This window comes from Crocuta crocuta, unplaced genomic scaffold (genome assembly GCF_008692635.1).
Source record: "Crocuta crocuta isolate KB4526 unplaced genomic scaffold, BGI_CrCroc_1.0 scaffold141, whole genome shotgun sequence".
Classification (NCBI taxonomy): Eukaryota; Metazoa; Chordata; class Mammalia; order Carnivora; family Hyaenidae; genus Crocuta; species Crocuta crocuta.
This window is the reverse complement of record NW_027527951.1, coordinates 6158635-6176856: the sequence shown is the minus strand read 5'-3', so window position 1 is coordinate 6176856 and position 18222 is coordinate 6158635. Positions and strand designations below refer to the sequence as shown.

At 39.1% G+C, this 18222-nt stretch overlaps 2 protein-coding genes across 7 annotated transcripts in view; one reads left to right on the top strand and one right to left on the bottom strand.

Annotated features, from left to right (window-relative positions):
- Window positions 1-12488, top strand: part of SULF1 (sulfatase 1) — a 176593-nt gene extending 164105 nt beyond the window's left edge. For 3 of the 5 annotated variants that reach the window (XM_077752455.1, XM_077752454.1, XM_077752456.1), the window contains one exon: window positions 10152-12488. In XM_077752455.1, the coding sequence (XP_077608581.1) occupies window positions 10152-10957 (806 nt within the window). In that variant the 3' untranslated portion in view covers window positions 10958-12488. The remainder of the gene's footprint in view (window positions 1-10151) is intronic. The other 2 variants (XM_077752458.1, XM_077752457.1) reach the window with 1 other exon arrangement.
- A 1256-nt stretch (window positions 12489-13744) lies between these two features.
- SLCO5A1 (solute carrier organic anion transporter family member 5A1) overlaps window positions 13745-18222 on the bottom strand; it is a 148225-nt gene continuing 143747 nt past the window's right edge. Inside the window, exons 9-10 of one of the 2 annotated variants that reach the window (XR_013332243.1) lie at window positions 15555-15627; window positions 13745-13874 (exon numbers count right to left, since the gene is read on the bottom strand). The gene's annotated coding sequence lies outside the window, so the exon portion shown is untranslated. The remainder of the gene's footprint in view (window positions 13875-15554; window positions 15628-18222) is intronic. The other variant, XR_013332244.1, reaches the window with a different exon arrangement.

Below are 18222 nucleotides of genomic sequence, written 5' to 3'. Positions count from 1 at the left end.
GGGGTTGTTTTTTTTTTTTTTTTTTAGAGAGAAAGAGAGATTGTGCATGCATGTGTGAGCAAGAGGGGCAGAGGGAGAGAGGGAATCCCAAGCTCCACGCTCAGCACAGAGTCCAACACGGGGATCAGTCTCACAACCCTGGGGTCATGACCTGAGGTGAAATTAGGAATCAGTCACTTAACTGACTGAGCCACCCAGGTGCCCCTTGCCCCCCTGCTTTTTTTTTATTTTTTTTTATAAGATTGGGTCTTTATCCTGAATGCAGTAAGGAGATATTCAAGAGTGCAAAACTGTGAGAAATAATACGAGAGGATTTGGGTCGATCAGATTAGATAATATACATAGTTGTGAAGACAGTCTTTTGTGAGTCAGCTGGCTCACAGGCTCTGGCTCAGTGGCTTCCCGTTTTGGGGATAGCTTCTAACAGTATTACATGACTGTGTCCCTACTGTCTTCTAAGTACATAGGATAAATCACTTAGCCCTCACAATAACTTTATGGGGTCAGCACTGTCATCCCCATTTTAGATTAAAAAATTGGATCACAGAGAGACCCAGCAACTTTCCCAAGATTGTAGAGCTGATAAATGAGGGAGTGGTACTCAGCCCAAGGAGTCGGTTATAGCCTGTGCTTTTAATCTCCATACTGTGCTGCTTCTTTCAACAATTTAACCTTTTAACTTCACTTTCTCACCTGTAAAAATTTGATAATAATACATATATACATAACAATATGTAAGGGCTACATGAGCTGATATCTAAAAAGTGCTTAGCACAAGTAAGCCCTGAATGTATATTATTCTATGAACGATGTTTGAGAACAGAGTTGAATAGTGAGAGATATATCAAAAAACCCTAGAGTTTTGAAGGACATTTACCTTCACGTTAATGAGTAATAAAATTAGGGTTGTTTTTATTTTTACTAAACTGTTAAGAAAGAGGGAAGATTGTGTGCTTTTGCCCCAATAAGCAGGTATGCACTTTTAATCAGCCATTGACTATACAAAGTTATTCATCTATAAATGACAACATTTACTGATAGTTCTATACTGTCTTCTTAGTTGAAAGTTTGTAGTCTTTTATTTGTAAAATAGGTATTTTTGCAATTTATCAATAAAACTAGTGCACTAGAAATCTTCTGTGCATAGCAAATAAAAAGGTATTTATGATTGGCTTTTAGTTATTTTGCAGGACTCTGAATTCAGAGGCTTTGAAATTTCAAAACCTAAAGCAAATTTCATTTCAATCTAAAACATGTTGCGTTTCAGGAAGCATGAAAGTCCTCAGGTGCACACTGATCTGACCCCAAATATTGGAAACCCTGTGCCTTCAGAAAAACATTCAAAGAGAACACAGGAAACAGGGAAGGGCTTCAGAGAAAGAAATAGATACATTAAGTGCAGATACTCTGTTCAGCCTCTCTCAATTTTGTAAATCAAATTAATGCCCTCAGAACTGAAACCTGGGAAGCGAATAGCCATATCAATGAAAACATCCTTCCAGTTAGCAACACTCAATAGAACTTCAAAGCTTATGAATTTCCGGTGGACCGCTTCACGTTTGCTGTTGAGCACCGGTACCCACATCCGTCTACCGGTGCGCGCTGTAATGGAGGCGCTCCCGCCGTGCCGAGGATGGGAAGAGGAGGGCCACGAAAGCCTCTGTGGGCAGAATGCTGTTCTAATCTAATTTTGAAGGCCGAGAGCGGGCTCAGATGATGAGGCAGGGAAGCACATTCTAGGAATATAGGTGCCAGTGCTGAGGAGGGAGCCTGGTGCTTTCCGGAAACTGTCCATTGTTTCGGCGAGGCTGTGGCAGAGATAGGAACAGAGCGGGCTGAAGGAGGCCGTAGGAATCAGGCCCAATCCGTAAAAACGATCCTTTCCGCTTCTTAGGACACTCTAGCAGCCGTTGTCGATTTAGAACACTGTTCCAGGAAGAGTTCCAATTCCACGCATGCGTGATCTCGGCCACCCGCACGTAGAGTGTGACGTAATTACGTGGCCATGTTTTTAAAAGTGAAGAAGTGCCGTCTGGAAAGAAAGATGGCTCCGCTTGCAACCTGCGTGTGGTTTTGAATTTATGTTAGTGGTTTTACCAGCTTTGTAATTCCCGCATTGCATGAGGATCGTCTGGAACTTGAAGTCATCTACATTTATTCTGAAAATTCACTTGTCAGAACAAACCTTTTCCTACGTTTCCTCCCTGAGTAAGGAACTTCAGCATGGCCCAAGAAAAGGGACTGCTTTTGTGATTCGAGGACTGGCGGAAACCAGGACAGAAATGTGGAAAGCTTAGTTCTAATGTCTAACAAGGTTCTAACATGATATTTTGATACAATGTTACATTTACAGAAAACTTGCAAGAATAGTTCCCAGATATTTTACCTCATTTGCTTTGTTGTTTTCTCTTGTTCTCTGGCTCTTTCTACACATACACGCATACACACACTTCTTTTTTTTCCTGAATCATTTATAATTTGCTGGCCATCATATATATTTATAAGAGTTTTAGTACACATTTCCCAAGAGCAAAAACATTTCTACATAACTATTGTAAATTTATCAAAATCGAGCAATTTAACACTGATACAATACTATTATGGAATCCACCATCCATATTCAGATGTTGCCAATTGTCCCAGTAAAGTCATATTTATGGTTTGGGGAGGATTCCGTTTTTCTGGTCTGGGATCCAATCCAGAAACACACATTGTAGTAAATTGTCATGTCTCTTAAGTGTCTTTCCATCTTGGGTAGTTCCTCAACTTTTCATTGCATTCATGACATTCTGAAGTGTACAGGCGAGTCATTTTGAAAATGTTCCTCAGTTGGGTTTTTTTTCCTGATGTTTCCTCATGATCGGACTAAAATTGTGCATTCCTGGCAGGAATACCACAAAAGTGTACCTATGCACTCAGGATAGCTTATCGGGAACTACATGACATCTGTTGGGTGGTCCTAACTTTGATTACTTGGTTAAGGTGTTGTTTGCTAGGTTGATTCCCTATAAGATTACTATTTTTTCCTTTTTTAGTTAATAATCATCCAGTATCTTTTGAGGAATCCATGATTCTTACCTGATTTATTATGATGGCTTCAAAATGATGATTTTCTTTTCCTAATTCTGTTTTTCTTGTTACATTTACGTGGTACTCCACCTAGACAAGAGATTTCCCTTTTCTTGTAAATACACATGTATGTATGTATTTATAGCAATAAGTCTTCATAGATCCTCATTTTATACCATTATTTATTTTGATGACCAAAATGTCCCAGTTTGGGCCAATGATGTCCCTTCGGGTGACTTCTGTGTCCTTTTGGTGTATCCCCATCGGCTTTTGAGCACCTCATTGTTTCTGGTCTAACAATATGTCCCAGGTTCACCTTGTATTTTCACTCCTCTACATCTGGAATCGCCATTTCTCCAAAAGACCCCAATTCCTTTTAAGTGGGTAGTAGCATTTGAACTCAAGGTCTGGATCTGAGGTGCTTGATATGGAGGCATCTTTGTATGTAGACCCTTTGGGTGGACAGAGCTAAAATACACACGCACGTATATTAACAGCCATTCCTATTTCTACAGATATGGAGATACATGTGGACATGGCTATCTAGATACATTTGAAATTATATGTTTGTATTGATACCTCTAATTCTAATTTAACAGCATGAGATTCATTCTAGTCTTCCTAGTTTCTAAATGATAACTCCCTTTTTTACATGCTTTTATTTATTTACTTATGTATTTATGTATGTATGTATGTATTTATTTAATAGTAGATGGTTTTATTTTCTTTTTCAGGAATAGAACCCAGTGATTCATCACTTACATATAACACTTAGCATTCATCCTAACAAGTGCTCTCCTTAATGCCCATTGCCCATTTAGCCCACCCCACCCACCCACCTCCCATCCAGCAAACCTCAGTTTGTTCTCTGTATTTAAGAGTCTCTTATAGTTTGCCTCCCTCTCTGTTTTCTTCCCTTCCCCTGTGTTCATCTGTTTTGTTTCTTAAATTCCACATATGAGTGAAATCATACGACGTTTGTCTTTCTCTGACTACCTTCTTTTGCCTAACATAATAGATTCTAGTTCCATCCACGTTGTTGCCAATGGCAAATTTCATTCTTTTTGATCGCTGAATAATATTCCATATAAATGATAACTTCCTTTTCCAGCAGTGAGAAGTCTAGTTTCCATTATCCTCAATGGATTAACTCACTTGTTAAATGCTACAGCACACAGAAAGCAATTTCAGAATTGCTAAATCATAGTACTTAAACACAAAACTGCTAACTAGAGTTTAATATATTCTTTAGTTCTCTCTGTCTTTAGAATGAGAGAAAATAGGGGCGCCTGGGCGGCTCAGTCAGTTAAGCATCTGACTTCGGCTCAGGTCATGATCTTACAGTTTATGGGTTCAAGCCCTGCATCAGGCTCTGTGCTGACAGCTCAGAGTCTGGAGCCTGCTTCAGATTTGGTGTCTCCCTCTCTCTCTGCCCCTCCTCCACTCATGCTCTATCTCTCTCTGTCTTCCAAAAATAAATAAACATTGAAAAAATTTAAAAAACAAAAAGAATGAGAGAAAATAGCACTGTGTCTGAAGTTACTCAGAATTCCATACTCCCTTCTCCTTTATTGTGGTTACGTTACCCATTTGAAATAGAACAAGGTTTGTTTATTTCTGTTTGCATTCCATTTTCGTCTCTATTTTTTTCTCATCATTGGTGGTTTACTTTTGTTTTTCAGTGCGTAACACTTTAGCATAGTTCCAAAAGTCAAAATTGCCAAAAGCATGTGCAGAGAAATATTAATCTTTCCCACGGTCTCTTCCCACCCATGCACTGTATGTAGATAACCCGTCTCATCAGTTTCTGTTTTACCTTCCTTCGTTTCTCATTGCAATAGTAAGCAGATGGCGATATTTTATTTCTCTTACTTTTTTACCCCCGAGGTAGTGTACTATCTATACTGTATTTTATTTGGTTTCTTTGTCACCTAGAATATTACTTTCACTTTAAAATATATCCTCTCCATTAGTTCATAGAAATTTTCCTATTCCCTTTTCACCTTTTCATGGTAATTTGCTGTGTAGATGTACATAATTTATTCAGCCACTCTTTTAACTATGAACATTTCAGTTCTCATATTTTGCAACTAAAAATAGGGAGACAGTAAAGAGCCTTGTGCAAGTGTATATCATATTGCTGAGGATATCTTCAGAGTAAATACCTAGTTGTGGGATTACTGGGTCGAAGGTAAATGCCTATATGGGTATATTAAATCTGCCAAATTTCCCTCCTATATGGTTTGTACCATTTTGCATTCCCATCAGCAGTGTATGAGTGTCTGCTTTCAACAGCTGTCAAGCTTTTAAATTTTTTTCCAATTGAATGAGAAAGAAAGGGTATCTCAGTATGGTTTGAATTTGTGTTCTTTTACTATGAGTAAAGTTGAACATATTTTTGAAAGTTTAAAGGTCATTTTACTTGCTTTTGTAGATTATCTGGTTATGTCTTATGCCCATTTTTAAAATCTGGTTTGTGAAAGAATTATCAAGAAGAATTTGTATCTTTATGCTGATGAGTCTTCTATCTAGGAACAAAAGCTGTCTTTCTTTTTTTTGGCAGGTCTTTCCACCTGGTTAAGTAAACTAAGTCTTTCAGGAGCTTTCTGCATTATCTTCTTATAGGTTTTGCAGAGTTCTTGCTAAATGTATTCAGAAGTATTTTATCTCCTTTGTTACCATTATGAATTGGGTTTTCCTCACTTCTTAAAACTTCATGATTATAATTATATATACAAGGGCTGTTGGTTTCTGGATATTAATTTTGTATCCTGCTACTTTAAATAATAATTGTATTTTTGAGTTAATCTTGTCATTGATTCTCTTGGGTTTTCCAAGTATACCTGTCATGTATTTGAGAATAGAGATTGCGTTGCTTCTTTTCCTATTGGTTGTCTCTAATTGATTCCTCTTGTTGAATTGAATGAATTATTACTTCTAGTTCAATGTTATCTTGTTCCTGATCTTAGTAAAAATGCTTTTAAGATTTCCCTTTGGGGCGCCTGGGTGGCTCAGTCAGTTAGCATCCAACTCTTGATTTTGACTTCGGTCATGATTTTACACTTCGTAAGATGGAGCGAGCCCCACATCGTCGGGCTCTGCACTCACAGCACCGAGCCTGCTTGGGACCTTCTCTCTCCCTCTGTCTCTGCCCCACCTTTCCTCTCCTCCCCAAACAAATATACTTAAAAATATAGATATTAAAAAAAGATTTCCCCATTAAGTGAGAGGGCAGGCTTCAGGCCTAAGTTATATACATTTTTACCATGTTAAAGAAATAGCCATTGATTTTTTTTTTTTTTTTAGTGTTTTTATTGCTAATGAATGTTGAATTTGACAAAAGCGTTTTTCAGCATCTATGGGGATGCTCAAATAATTTTTCTCTGTATATCTTCCAGTAGGATATTATATTAATGGATGGACTATGAATGAACCAACCTTTCATTCCTGGAGTAAATCCTACTAGGTTATCATGTGTTATATTCTTAACATAATATTGATCTGTATGCTTTGGAACAGTTCATACAGCATTCGGATTCTCTTTTCCTCGAAGGCTTGATAAAATTCTCCTGTGAAACGATGTAGACCTGGTGCATCTTTGTAGCATAGTTTCTTAATAACCTTTCTTTCCCTTCTTTGGAAATTGCTTTATCAAAGCTTTCTATTTCTATTGGGTCAATTTCAATAAACTGTATTTTCTGGGCAATTATCTGTTTCATCTAGGTTTCCTAATTGATTTGCTTTAAGGTGTGCAAAGTAGTCTCTCATGTTTTAAATTCTGTATATTTCAATGATTATTTCTCCCTTTTCATTTTTTTATTTTGTGTATTTTAATTTTTTCCCTTTTGTCGCAAATAGTTATACTAGTGATTGTCTGCTTTGACACTTTTTTAAAGAACCAGGATTTTGATTTATTAATTAGATATGTCATTTTTCTGTTCTCTACCTCATTAATTTTTGCTTTCACCTTTATTATTTCCTTACTGGTGCTTTCTTTTGATTTACATTGTTCTTTCTCCAGCTTTTAGAGTTTTGAGTTTAATTGATTTATTTTTTTATGATGAAAGTGTTGCATCATAAGTTCTAATACATAGTGTTTCCATTATCATTTTTTTAAGTTTATTTATTTATTTTGAAAGAGAGACAGAGAGAGTGAGCAAAAGCAGGGGAGGGGCAGAGAGAGAGGGAGAGAGAGAGAGAATCCCAAGCAGAGCCAGACATGGGTGCTTACAGTCACAAGACACGAGGGCCTGACCTGAACCGAAATCCAGAATCAGACATTTAACCTACTGAGCCACCCAAGCACTTCATTATCATTTTATCTTATTTTATTATTTATTTTTTTAATGTAATTTATTGTCAAGGTTCTAACATACAGTGTATACAGTGTGCTCTTGGTTTTGGGGTTAGATTCCTGTCATTCATCGTTTATACACAACACCCAGTGCTCATCCCAACAAATGCCCTCCTCAGTTCCCATTTTTTCCCATTTTCCCCTCTCTCCTATCCCCCTATTATCATTTTTTAAATTCTGCACTTTTACCTTTGTATTTCCCTTTTCACCCAGATAGTGTTTGTCAGCTTCCAGATGAAAGGGCTCTCTTGTTGTTTTAATTTTATTAATTTCTAGTTTCATTGTATTATATCAAAGTGTTGTGTGTAATATTTCTGTTTTATGCAGCTTACTGATGCATTTTTCCATGACCTAACACATAATCAAATAATGTGAATTTCTTTGTGTGTTTGACAAGATATAACCTCTATTCTCAGAGTATACTGTTGGATACATTTGCATAAGAACTACCTAACTGATTACATATTTAGGCCGTCTAGATTCTTATTTATTTTTAGTCCATTTGGCCTGCCTTGGATTGAGTATCACTTATTATTATGTTTTTGTGTATTGCACTTTGCATCTTCTACAGGTAGTTTCCTCTTTATAAAGGTGGTTACCCTTCATTCCCCCTCTTTAGAACTTTGCAGGGTTTATATTTTTGTCCTATTGGTTACCTTTGAACTTAAATGTTGTTAGTACCCCTAGTTCCTGTTTCTTATTTAATCTTTTATTATCTCAGTAGTCAGCTTTTGATGGTGTTCTTTGACTTCCAACTACTCAGAAGTAGTACTCTACTCTCAATGAACTTCTTCTCTTTCAGCTTTTCTGTCTTTCCTCCCATGTTTAGTTGCATGACTTTTACTTTGTCATAGAAAATGTATATATTATCTTTTGACCCTTCTCCTACCTTTATTGTATCCTAAATCTGATAAATACATTAAATGCTCACCCTCAACCTTTTTGCTGAAATTTCTCCCATGAGTTCTTGGTTGGATGTGAAAGCTATTCAAGATGAGCTGATATGTACAGTATTCCCTGTGTTCTTACATTTTATTTTTAGAACTTTTTCTGTAACCTCGATACTTGAAGAAGAGCTTGATTGGTTGTAAGATCCTTAGTTCATACTTGAGTTTCTGACTTAAGATGGTTTTTCACATCTGGGCTACTTGATGGAAAACATGTAATTTACTTGGCAGCGCTGTGTTGTGGTTTTTTCCACTTTATGGTTTCTTTTGGCAAGTTGTTCGGCATTTTCATAAGATAAGAGGTTTTGTTATTCTTATTTTCTATTTTCTTTTATAAAAATTTTGTATAGATTTAGGTCACTTTTATCAATCTCCTGGATTTCAAGAGATTTCTAGTTTAAGAGGTTCCTTTCTAGTGTGTGTGACCAAGCATATTTTCATTTTACTATTTTACTTTATTATTATTTGGGGGTGGGAGTTGGGGAGATTCTGTGTCCTCCAATTTTTTTCTTCTCTTTTTTTCTTACAGGACCTGAAATTTCCCCCCTTTTGCTGCGTTTTTCTTTTATCACCCAGTTTCCAAAGGATGTTCCTTCTTGCTCTGTGTCCTTTTCCCCCTGAAGCAAAGGTTTCAGACTGCCACCTCGATTCACACCCACTTCTGCGTCTCTTCCTTGTTGTCTCCACCACAGTTTACCGGGACTCTTACAGTCTTTCCTACTTCAGGTTGGCGCTCTTTCCAGCGATGGCTTCAACTCAGCTCTTGGCTGCAACCTCATTTCTTCCTTCTTTCATCTCTACTGTTTTCCCAGGGCTCATGCCCATATAGCAACATGTAGCACTGTTGACATTCAGTATTAACATTTTTTTTTTACTTACAGGTGGTTTGAAGATTATGTAATTTTCCATCTTCGAATTATAATTCAAACTCCCAAGAGTGGGGGTTTTGTAGTTTTTCTTATTCTCCCTTGTGATCCGTATTGCTTTGCGGTTAGCTCATTGTATTAATCCAGGCTGCCTCTTTCTAAGTGGTACTTGGACACAACAAGAGAAAAGATGCTATTTTCCACAGGACTGTAGTCACCTTAGTGATATAGAAAGAGCTGAGAGAGAAAAAGCAGGGGCATTCTTTGTATACTATGAAAACCACTCAAAGATCATTTTATCTACAGTATAAATATTTTAGGGCAAAAAACTAATCAAAGAAACAGATTCAAGCATTGGATTTCAAGAGTTTAATTGCATCCACGTTTGTTTTTATACCAAGTGCCTGGAAGCATAAAAATATCTTCCTAAGCAACTCTTATTCCATTAGAATACTTTCAGATTCCTCCTTCACCCAGCAGCCCTGGGTAGTAAAGGTTCTATTGCACAACTATTCCCACATCTGACAGATGAGGGATCAAGACTCAGAGAGCCTCATGCACATGATGTCCTGTTTGCAAAGCTGGCTTGAGTAGAGCTGGGAGTGAAACGTAAGCCCCCTGATTGATGGTGCTGTGCACTGTCAGCACCCGCCATGCCTCATCATGCAAGTCTGTATGTGCTTGAGACGCTTGCTTTTTAATTTTTTATCGTTCCATCACTTCTGTAACCTAAGGCCACTCCTCGATTATGAATTAATAGGGGAAAATCCTTTTTAGCATTATATTTCAAATTGATTTGCCTTGGAAAAAAAAACAAAAAAAACAAAAAAAAAAAAAACCCAATGTAAGTTGCTTGTCCAGTAAGTAGGAAATATCTTCTCCACTAACAATCCACCTTCATCTCTCTTTTCACAGAGGACAGTTATGGGATGGATGGGAAGGCTAACCTGCCCAGCCTCACTGCAGATATCAACTGGCAAGGCCTGGAGGATTTATACAGTGTGAATGAAAGCATCTATGAATACAGACAAAACTATAGACTTAGTCTGGTTGACTGGACTAATTACTTGAAGGATGTAGATAGAGTATTTGCACTGCTGAACAGCCACCATGAGCAAAATAAAACAAGTGAGACTAAAACTGCTCAAACTGACGGGTTCCCAGGTGGATCTGCTGAGCTCCCTGTGCCAGGAGAGATGGCCTCCGCAGAGTCAGAGGAAGACCCAAGTCGCCTGGTTGGGGAAGCACCCCATGTGACCTTGCCAGCTGACCTTCCAACCCTGCATTTGAACCAATCAACATTCAGTCCAGAGACGAAACTTGAATGGAATAACGACATTCCAGAAGTTAGTCATTTGAATTCTGAACACTGGAGAAATCATAAAACTGAAAAATGGATGGAGCATGAAGAGTTAAATAATCTTGAACCTGATTTCAGCGGCAATGGCATCACAGAGCTGGAGCTCAAGCCTGGGCCCAGGAGGCAGCCTGTTAGCAGCCATCAGAAAGGACTTCCCCGGGACGGTGGCCCAGGAGATGTTTTTGAAGATCAGCTGTATCTTCCTGTGAGTTCTGTTCATCAGACAATTGATACGTCTGCCCTGGAGCAGCCTATTAACTCCAGCAGCGTGAAAAGGGTATTGAACAAGGTGAAGAATCACAAGACGGGCAGCTTACAGAGTCCAGAAGGCAGTGCCTCCTTTCCACTCTCCTCTGATTAGATGAAATTGTTACCTTACCCTAAACACAGTATTTTTTTAACTTTTTATTAGTAAACTAATAAAGGCAATCATGACAGCCAACATTCCGAGCTATCCTAGACACACATGTGCAGAAGTTAGCGTAGAAGTTAGCACTCATGCTAGCAGTAGGCACACAGGGATGTGGTGCCGTGACTCCCTATTTGTCAAGAATAGAAAGAAAGGTGGATTTGTGTTTATTTGTCTGGGGGAGATGAAAGCAGTATTATCTCTTGAAAGCCATAGGGACATGTCTATACAAATGTTATCCAATCAAGATGGCTAGAATTGTACCTTTCCAAGTTTCTAAAACTTGACATCCTCTGTGAATCTTTCAACATGCTTTCCACTGCCTGCATCATGTGGTTTTGATTCCTTTTCAACCACTGGAATTTTTCAGTGCCATCATGTTCAACGAATTTTTGCACTTTGAGATCAGAATGCCATGTCTGTTTGGTTAGTCTTTTTTTTTTTTTTTTTTTCTCCCCATAGGCTTTTCCTTGTCTCACTGCTTGCCCTCAGTGTGACCATGGAGAGCAGACCCCAAGAGTGACACACAGTATGGATCACATATTGTTTAGCATACGCTTTTGCCAGAAAATATTGCATGCTTTTTCCTTGACTTGCTAAAATTGATTAGCAGAAAGGCATGGCTAATGATGTTGGCAGTGACAATAAATAAATCGACAAAACAAAGATTGCCTGCTCTCTCTGTGCCTAGCCTCAAAGTGTTCATCATATGCTTAGGATTGCTAAATGTTTGTTATTTTATTAACAGGATAAAAGGACTGAAGACTTTTTTTGTCACCTTTGTTTTCTTGACCTGGCTAACAAGCCAAAGTGTTGAGAAAATATACTTAGTTTTGAATTTATATAAGGAATCTTTTTCAATAAAACACACTCATGAATGTTTCATATTTTAAACATACCATATGTGTTATATGATTCTTTTTAAGGCCTTCACGAAGTGCGGAATTTTTTAAAGGCATAATTCAAGACTGCTTTTGAAATTCTGTATTCTTGAAAATATTCTTCTTATGTATTAGATTTTTAAATATCAGCAAAAGGATTACCTCATTGAGAGTTATCAGTACCCTAGCCAACTTCCCAAACAGGTTTATTCTTTAGGTTAACAGTGATTTTCTTTTTATTTTTAGACCATTCAAATGCATAGGTAAATTATGTTTTCTTTACATGTTTAAGGTAAACTCTTTTAAAGAAAATTTAATATGTTAGAGTTGAATCTTTGATAACTTTAAGTCTTTATCATAGACTCTGTACATATGTTAAAATTAACTAGGTCTTTATCAGATGTGTGTGTCACCAGCTGAATGACAGAAGAAACATATTTATGGTCATGAATGATGTGCTTTGTAAAAAGATTTCAAGTTATTAGGAAGCATACTGTGTTTTTTAATCTTGTGTAATATTCTGTGATACTTTTATAGAACAATTCTGGCTTCAGGAAAGTCTAGAAGCAATATTTCTTCAAATAAAAGGTGTTTCAACTTTACCCGTTTCAGAGAAATGAGCTTACCAAGTTTTTGTGGTATACCCACTCTTTGCAAGTAAAATTGAGTCCTCATCTCCACTGACATGATTGAATATTAGCCATATTTGCAAAATTGCCCCAAAGTCAGCATGTTCTAGAACATGCTCAGATTGATGATTCCAACGTGGATTTGGCTCTGCGCTTCAGGGAGGGTGTGACGGGGATGCACAAGAGAGGCTTCCCCATTGTGCAACCCGGCCAGTTGCACAGCACCAGAGCTTGGTGTAATTCTCTACCATTGCCATCTCAAAATCTTTAATGAGTTTTGAACAGGGAACCCCACCTTTCCGTGTTTCACTGGACCCACAAATGATAGATCTGGTTCTGGGCAACACAAATGGAGTTTCTCAAAAGCGGGAGGATAGATCCACCAAAGGAAGTATCAGTTCGTTGAGGACGGGACTGTGAACTTTACTTTTTTTGTTTTTTTAAGCTTATTTATTTTGAGAGAGACAGATAGTATGCAGGCAGGGGAAAAGCAGAGAGAGAAGGAGAGAGAGAATCCCAAGCAGACTCCACACTGCCAGCGCAGAGCCCCATATGGGACTTCTTGAATCCACAGACTGTGAGATCATGACCTGAGCTGAAACCAAGAGTCAGATCCTTAACCAACTGAGCCCCCCCCCAGGTGCCCTGAGGACCGTGGACTTTGATCAAGACCTAACCACTCTCCAATACCTCAAGTTTTTCCTGACTAACATATACTTCTTTCTGATCCAGGTTTCCTGAAGAGTTTTCTCTTCTTGTGGTAGAGGGGCTGACAGTCTGCGAAATGTCCAAAGACCAGAAGGTTAACAGTAAAGGGGAAAAAACAAAAGCAAAGGACTTTTTGGATCTGTTCGCTCCTTAGATAACTGAGGAAACCATCTGTATTAGTTTGCCAGCGCTGCCATCATGAAACACCACAGACTGGGGGGCTTCAACACCAGAAATGTATTTTCTCACAGTTCTGGAGGCTGGAAGTCAAAGACCATGGTGCCAGAGGCCTTGGTTTCTTCTGAAGCCTCTCTCCTTGGCTTTCAGATGGCCACCTTCTCTGTGTGTCCTTACGTGGCCTTTTCTCTGTGCATGTGTGTTCCTGGCACCTCTTTTTATAAATACATGAGTCATAGCAGACTAGGGCCCACCTTTATGACATCATTTAGTCTTAATTACCTCTTTAAAGGCCCTCTCTCCAAATACAGCCACACTTCAATACATGACTTTTGAGGGGACACAGTGAGGTCCATCATACTATAGTTTCATCAAGAGGACAGTTCAAGATAAGAGTGTTGTCCAAAGGTACATCATTTGGCCTTCTTCCTGGTTCCTTTCCTACAGAAGGTGACGAGGCCAGATGTTGCTATCCTGGGGAAAAGTCCATTTTAGTTCAATTCAGTAACTATTTATGGAGCACCTACTATGCACAAAGGGCATGAAAGAGCCCTTCTGACTTTGAAGAGTGCTTAGAAATTGGCTAGCCCACTGCCCCTGTTTGATCTGTGAGGAGCTGATACCCACAGGGCTCAGCTCACTCCCCAACTGCCCACTTCCCACAGATTTAGAAGAGGAAGAGATTTACCAGAGGCAGGGCCAACTCCTCTCCATTTTCTCCATGTAAACATCCATGCGTGCGTGCGCACGTGCTCACACACACACACACACACACACACACACATCAAATCAGGGAAGAGAGAGGCCATAGTGTGACCCCATGTGGCAAAGAGTCATGGAAAGAACGTGAATGGACACAGATTCTAAATTTTACTATCTGTATGAGCCGGGAAAAGTCACATAACCTCTCCTTGACTATAAAATAAAAGGTTTGAATCAAGGATGGCAAATACATCATATATATGCTTTCTTTTCCTAAAATGTGCCCAGAGGAGACATTGAGAATGCATCAGGACACTCCATGAGGGCAGAGCATTTGAGCCATAAAATCCTCTCAATGCAGCCAGCTACTATCAACACTGTAGAGTTGGTACTGGAGTGTGAGACACAAACCTATTTGTCATATCCAACTATCTATAATATCTGAAGCTCTTCCCAGCTATCTTTAAAAAAATGAAAAAAATCCCTATGGTCACTACCTGCAGTGATCTGGGTTAAGAGAGAAGAAATGAATACTTAACATTCCCATCCCATGCCACATGTATCTAAACATGTTGACCTTCTAAAAAAAGATTTTTAAATGCCTATTGTTCAGATCTTGCTTTAGAGCTGATATGATCTCAGCTATAAGGACCTCAATTCCCCAGATTAATCCAAGGCTCCTTGATATTTTCAAAATGTATTTGCCTGTTATTTCCAAAACTTATTTTGAAATGATTTTTGATGTCTTCAAATTGTATTTGGAAAATATTTTTGATATTTTCAAATTTTATTTTGATAGAAAACAAAAGATCTTGGAGCAATTAATTCCTCAGTATCGTCCACCACCCTGGTTCATTTAAGCCCTCATGACCTCTTATAGAAGCTGCTGGGAAAGCTGTCATAGCACCCTACACCCCTCCCCCTCCAGCTCCAACTCCACCACATCCCACAGTCACTGTCTTTCATCACATGGCTCAGGTCTCAGCTTCCTGCTCAGATTATCTTCAGTAGATTTTAACACACACACACACACACACACACACACACACACACACACAAACAAGCTCTAGACTTCCACCCACCTACCTGTTCCCCCTCTACCTTACCTGTCACTACCAACTTCCCCTGGAAGCCACCCTCCCAGGTCTGAATTTTTCTCCAATTCCCCATCTACCCTCCTGGGGTAGATCTTCATTTCCTGTCTCATCTCTTTTACCTTATCCAATTTTACCTTTTCTCTCCATGCAAACTCTCCTCGACTCCTTCACCCCTTGGCCACAGTATCTCTCCCATTTTCACTTTACTTTATCCCAAGTAAGAAACACTGATATTGTGCCAAGTCTGGGGCCAATGGAGGGAAGTGGCCACATTCATAACTTTGCTATTTGCTCCATGTCTAACCAAGAAACCTGCCTAATGCAACCACTGTCCATACCGGTCTAATGAACTCACCTTCCTCTGAGTTGTGTTGTCGATGCTGAGGACTGTTACCAGCACAGTACTGAGGGCCTTTATAGCAAGTCCACTAAAAGAAGTAGAGAAAATGACTTTGAAATAGCAGATATTTCTTGTTGAAACTTAGCGAGCCCCCACTCCTTGATGTCTGGGAAAGCACCTCAGGGTGCTTGGGCAACAAAATGAGCTACAAACGTTGCTTTTGTGCTGAGCATTGCCTCACTTTTCTGCTAGCAAATGAAAGTGGTGGACATAAGTGTTTTGAATTTCCAGCCCCCACACCCGTGTGCCTCCCAGGACTCACGAATGTAGAATCTCCATCTTTCTATCCACCAGTCCTCTTCCCCATTACCCCACCTCCAGCCCCAACAGTACAGGTGACCCAGAGCCAGAGTGGAGCTAATCCAATTACTAACAGGTTTCATCACAAGAGGAGATGTCATTGCCACCCTAATATGCATCTGGCCACAAAAAGTCCCGTACAAATCAAGCTCAGGAGGAGCGCCTGGGTGGCTCAGTCAGTTAAGCATCCGACTTCAGCTCAGGTCATGATCTCACAGTTCGTGGGTTGGAGCCCCACGTTGGACTCTGTGCTGACAGCTCAGAGCCTGGAGCCTGCTTCGGATTCTGTATCTCCCTCTCTCTCTCTGACTTTTCCCTGCTCACGCTCTCTCTCTCCTCTCTCTCTGTCTCTCTCTCATCTCATAAATAGATAAAACATTAAAAAAGTAAAACAAATCAAGCCCAGGAACTGGGAGATTAGCAGAGCATGATTTCCATAATGACCACTAGGTGTCACTCTAGTGCAACTAATGACATCTTTACTTCCAGCCAGGATCTACCCCCCAGCAAGCAGCCACTTCATGGATTTCTTAAGCAGCAGCACTACCATTTTGACAAGAACACGTCTAGAACAACTTGATATGTGGCAGGCTCCCTCCTTCTATTGTACCTAGGATCTTACCCATTCCAGAAGACTAAAGAACGGTTTTGGCTTTCTACTGATTTATATTGTTATTATAGGTTGGAACTACACCACACTTTGACATTTAAATACAAAAGTGAGCAGCAAATATCGATCTCCTTGCTTTCCAATGACTTTGTGCAATTAAAAATGTCTCTCGGCCCCCCTTTGCCAAAGCTACAGGGGCCATCTCTGCTCAGCTGGCAAGTTTAAAAAGAAGAAAAGCACTGGATGCTTTTTAACAGCTCTTAAAATCCTGAGGTGGTACTTGGGGCTAATGCAAGAAAGATGAGTGGCCACGTTCATAACCTTTCCTCTTGCCTCCTTTCTTAAGGAGAAACTTTCTCGTGTGTCTGTTTCCAAAAATCCCAATATCCAGAAAGGTTCTGCCTCTCCCTTGAAAGTGTGGGGTATTTGAGAGATTTAAGAGAAATCTCTAAATCACCTAAATTGCACACATTGTTGAAAAGAAGGTAGACTGGGGAAGGGGGTACTATTCATCTGTTGTATAAATGGCTCCCATGACGAATGCACACAGCCAAGGAGGAAGACAAATGTTTAGCCAGAAAGCAGCATAGGGATACACTCTACCCCCTCACCCTACCTCCACCCCCTGCGAGAACTCCAGTATCTTGGGCCATTGTGACCCTTTTTGTTTGCTGTGCAGGAGGGATGGCTGAGTGAGAAATGGAAATCAATTGCCCTGCTTCACACCTATGGAGTGCTCAAGGCAAGGTTCTAAAAATAACCACTTTGTGCTTCAGTCCCTGAGTCATGCTGTTATTTCAGTAGTTTCTTTGCTTCCTTCCACCTCTCACCCAAAAGTTTTAGATGCCTTAGAAAACCCTGCTGCCCATCAGAAAAGACCTCACAGACAAACTAATTTCAGTCCAACACACTTTATTTTTTCTTACTTTTTTTCTTAATATTCAATGATCAAGTATACAAGATGTTGTAAACCAAGGTTTATTAGTACATTGACAATAGATTGATTAAACACAAGGAAATTATACATCTTTTAAATTACCCTAAGAGGTCTCCAAATAAATACTCATTTTAAAAATCACAAAATCAAACTCTTTTATGCAACAACTCAAAACAGACTTTTGTCACCAACACACTTTCACACAAAACACACACACTGAACACACGCTCCTTTAGGATCCTAATGCCAGTTTATTTGACACAGTATTACATCTCCTTTAACTAATGAGTTTGAGGCTGACCTGCCTTGTTTCGTGCTTCTAAATTAATACTTGGGGCTTGTGGTAGAGGTATGTATTTTAAGAAAAATGCCCACCATAAAGTCTTATGAATTATTCTTAATTTTCATTTTTCTAGATACAAAGTTTAAACTTTTTTTCACCCCTTTGGTTTAATATGTCCCTGTAATTACTTTAGTTTTCAATATCTTCTCCTCTGATTTTAACAGGTAATAGAATTTGAGAAAAAGACAACACCTTCAAAAACCCAATATTAAAAACACTTTACATGGGTGTCAGGGTTTTTTGGAGAAGAAATAAGAAAAGATTCTTGGAAATATTTTTGCCCTCTCTCCGAAATTATTTTTAGCATCCGATTACTCTTGCTAAAAGAAATAGCAAAAGTGCTGAGTTTTCCGTAGAAAAGGTATTCCCCTTACACTCCTCATTTTGCAGGGTAAAGTTCATGGATTAACTGTAGTAATAAGGGTAATGAATG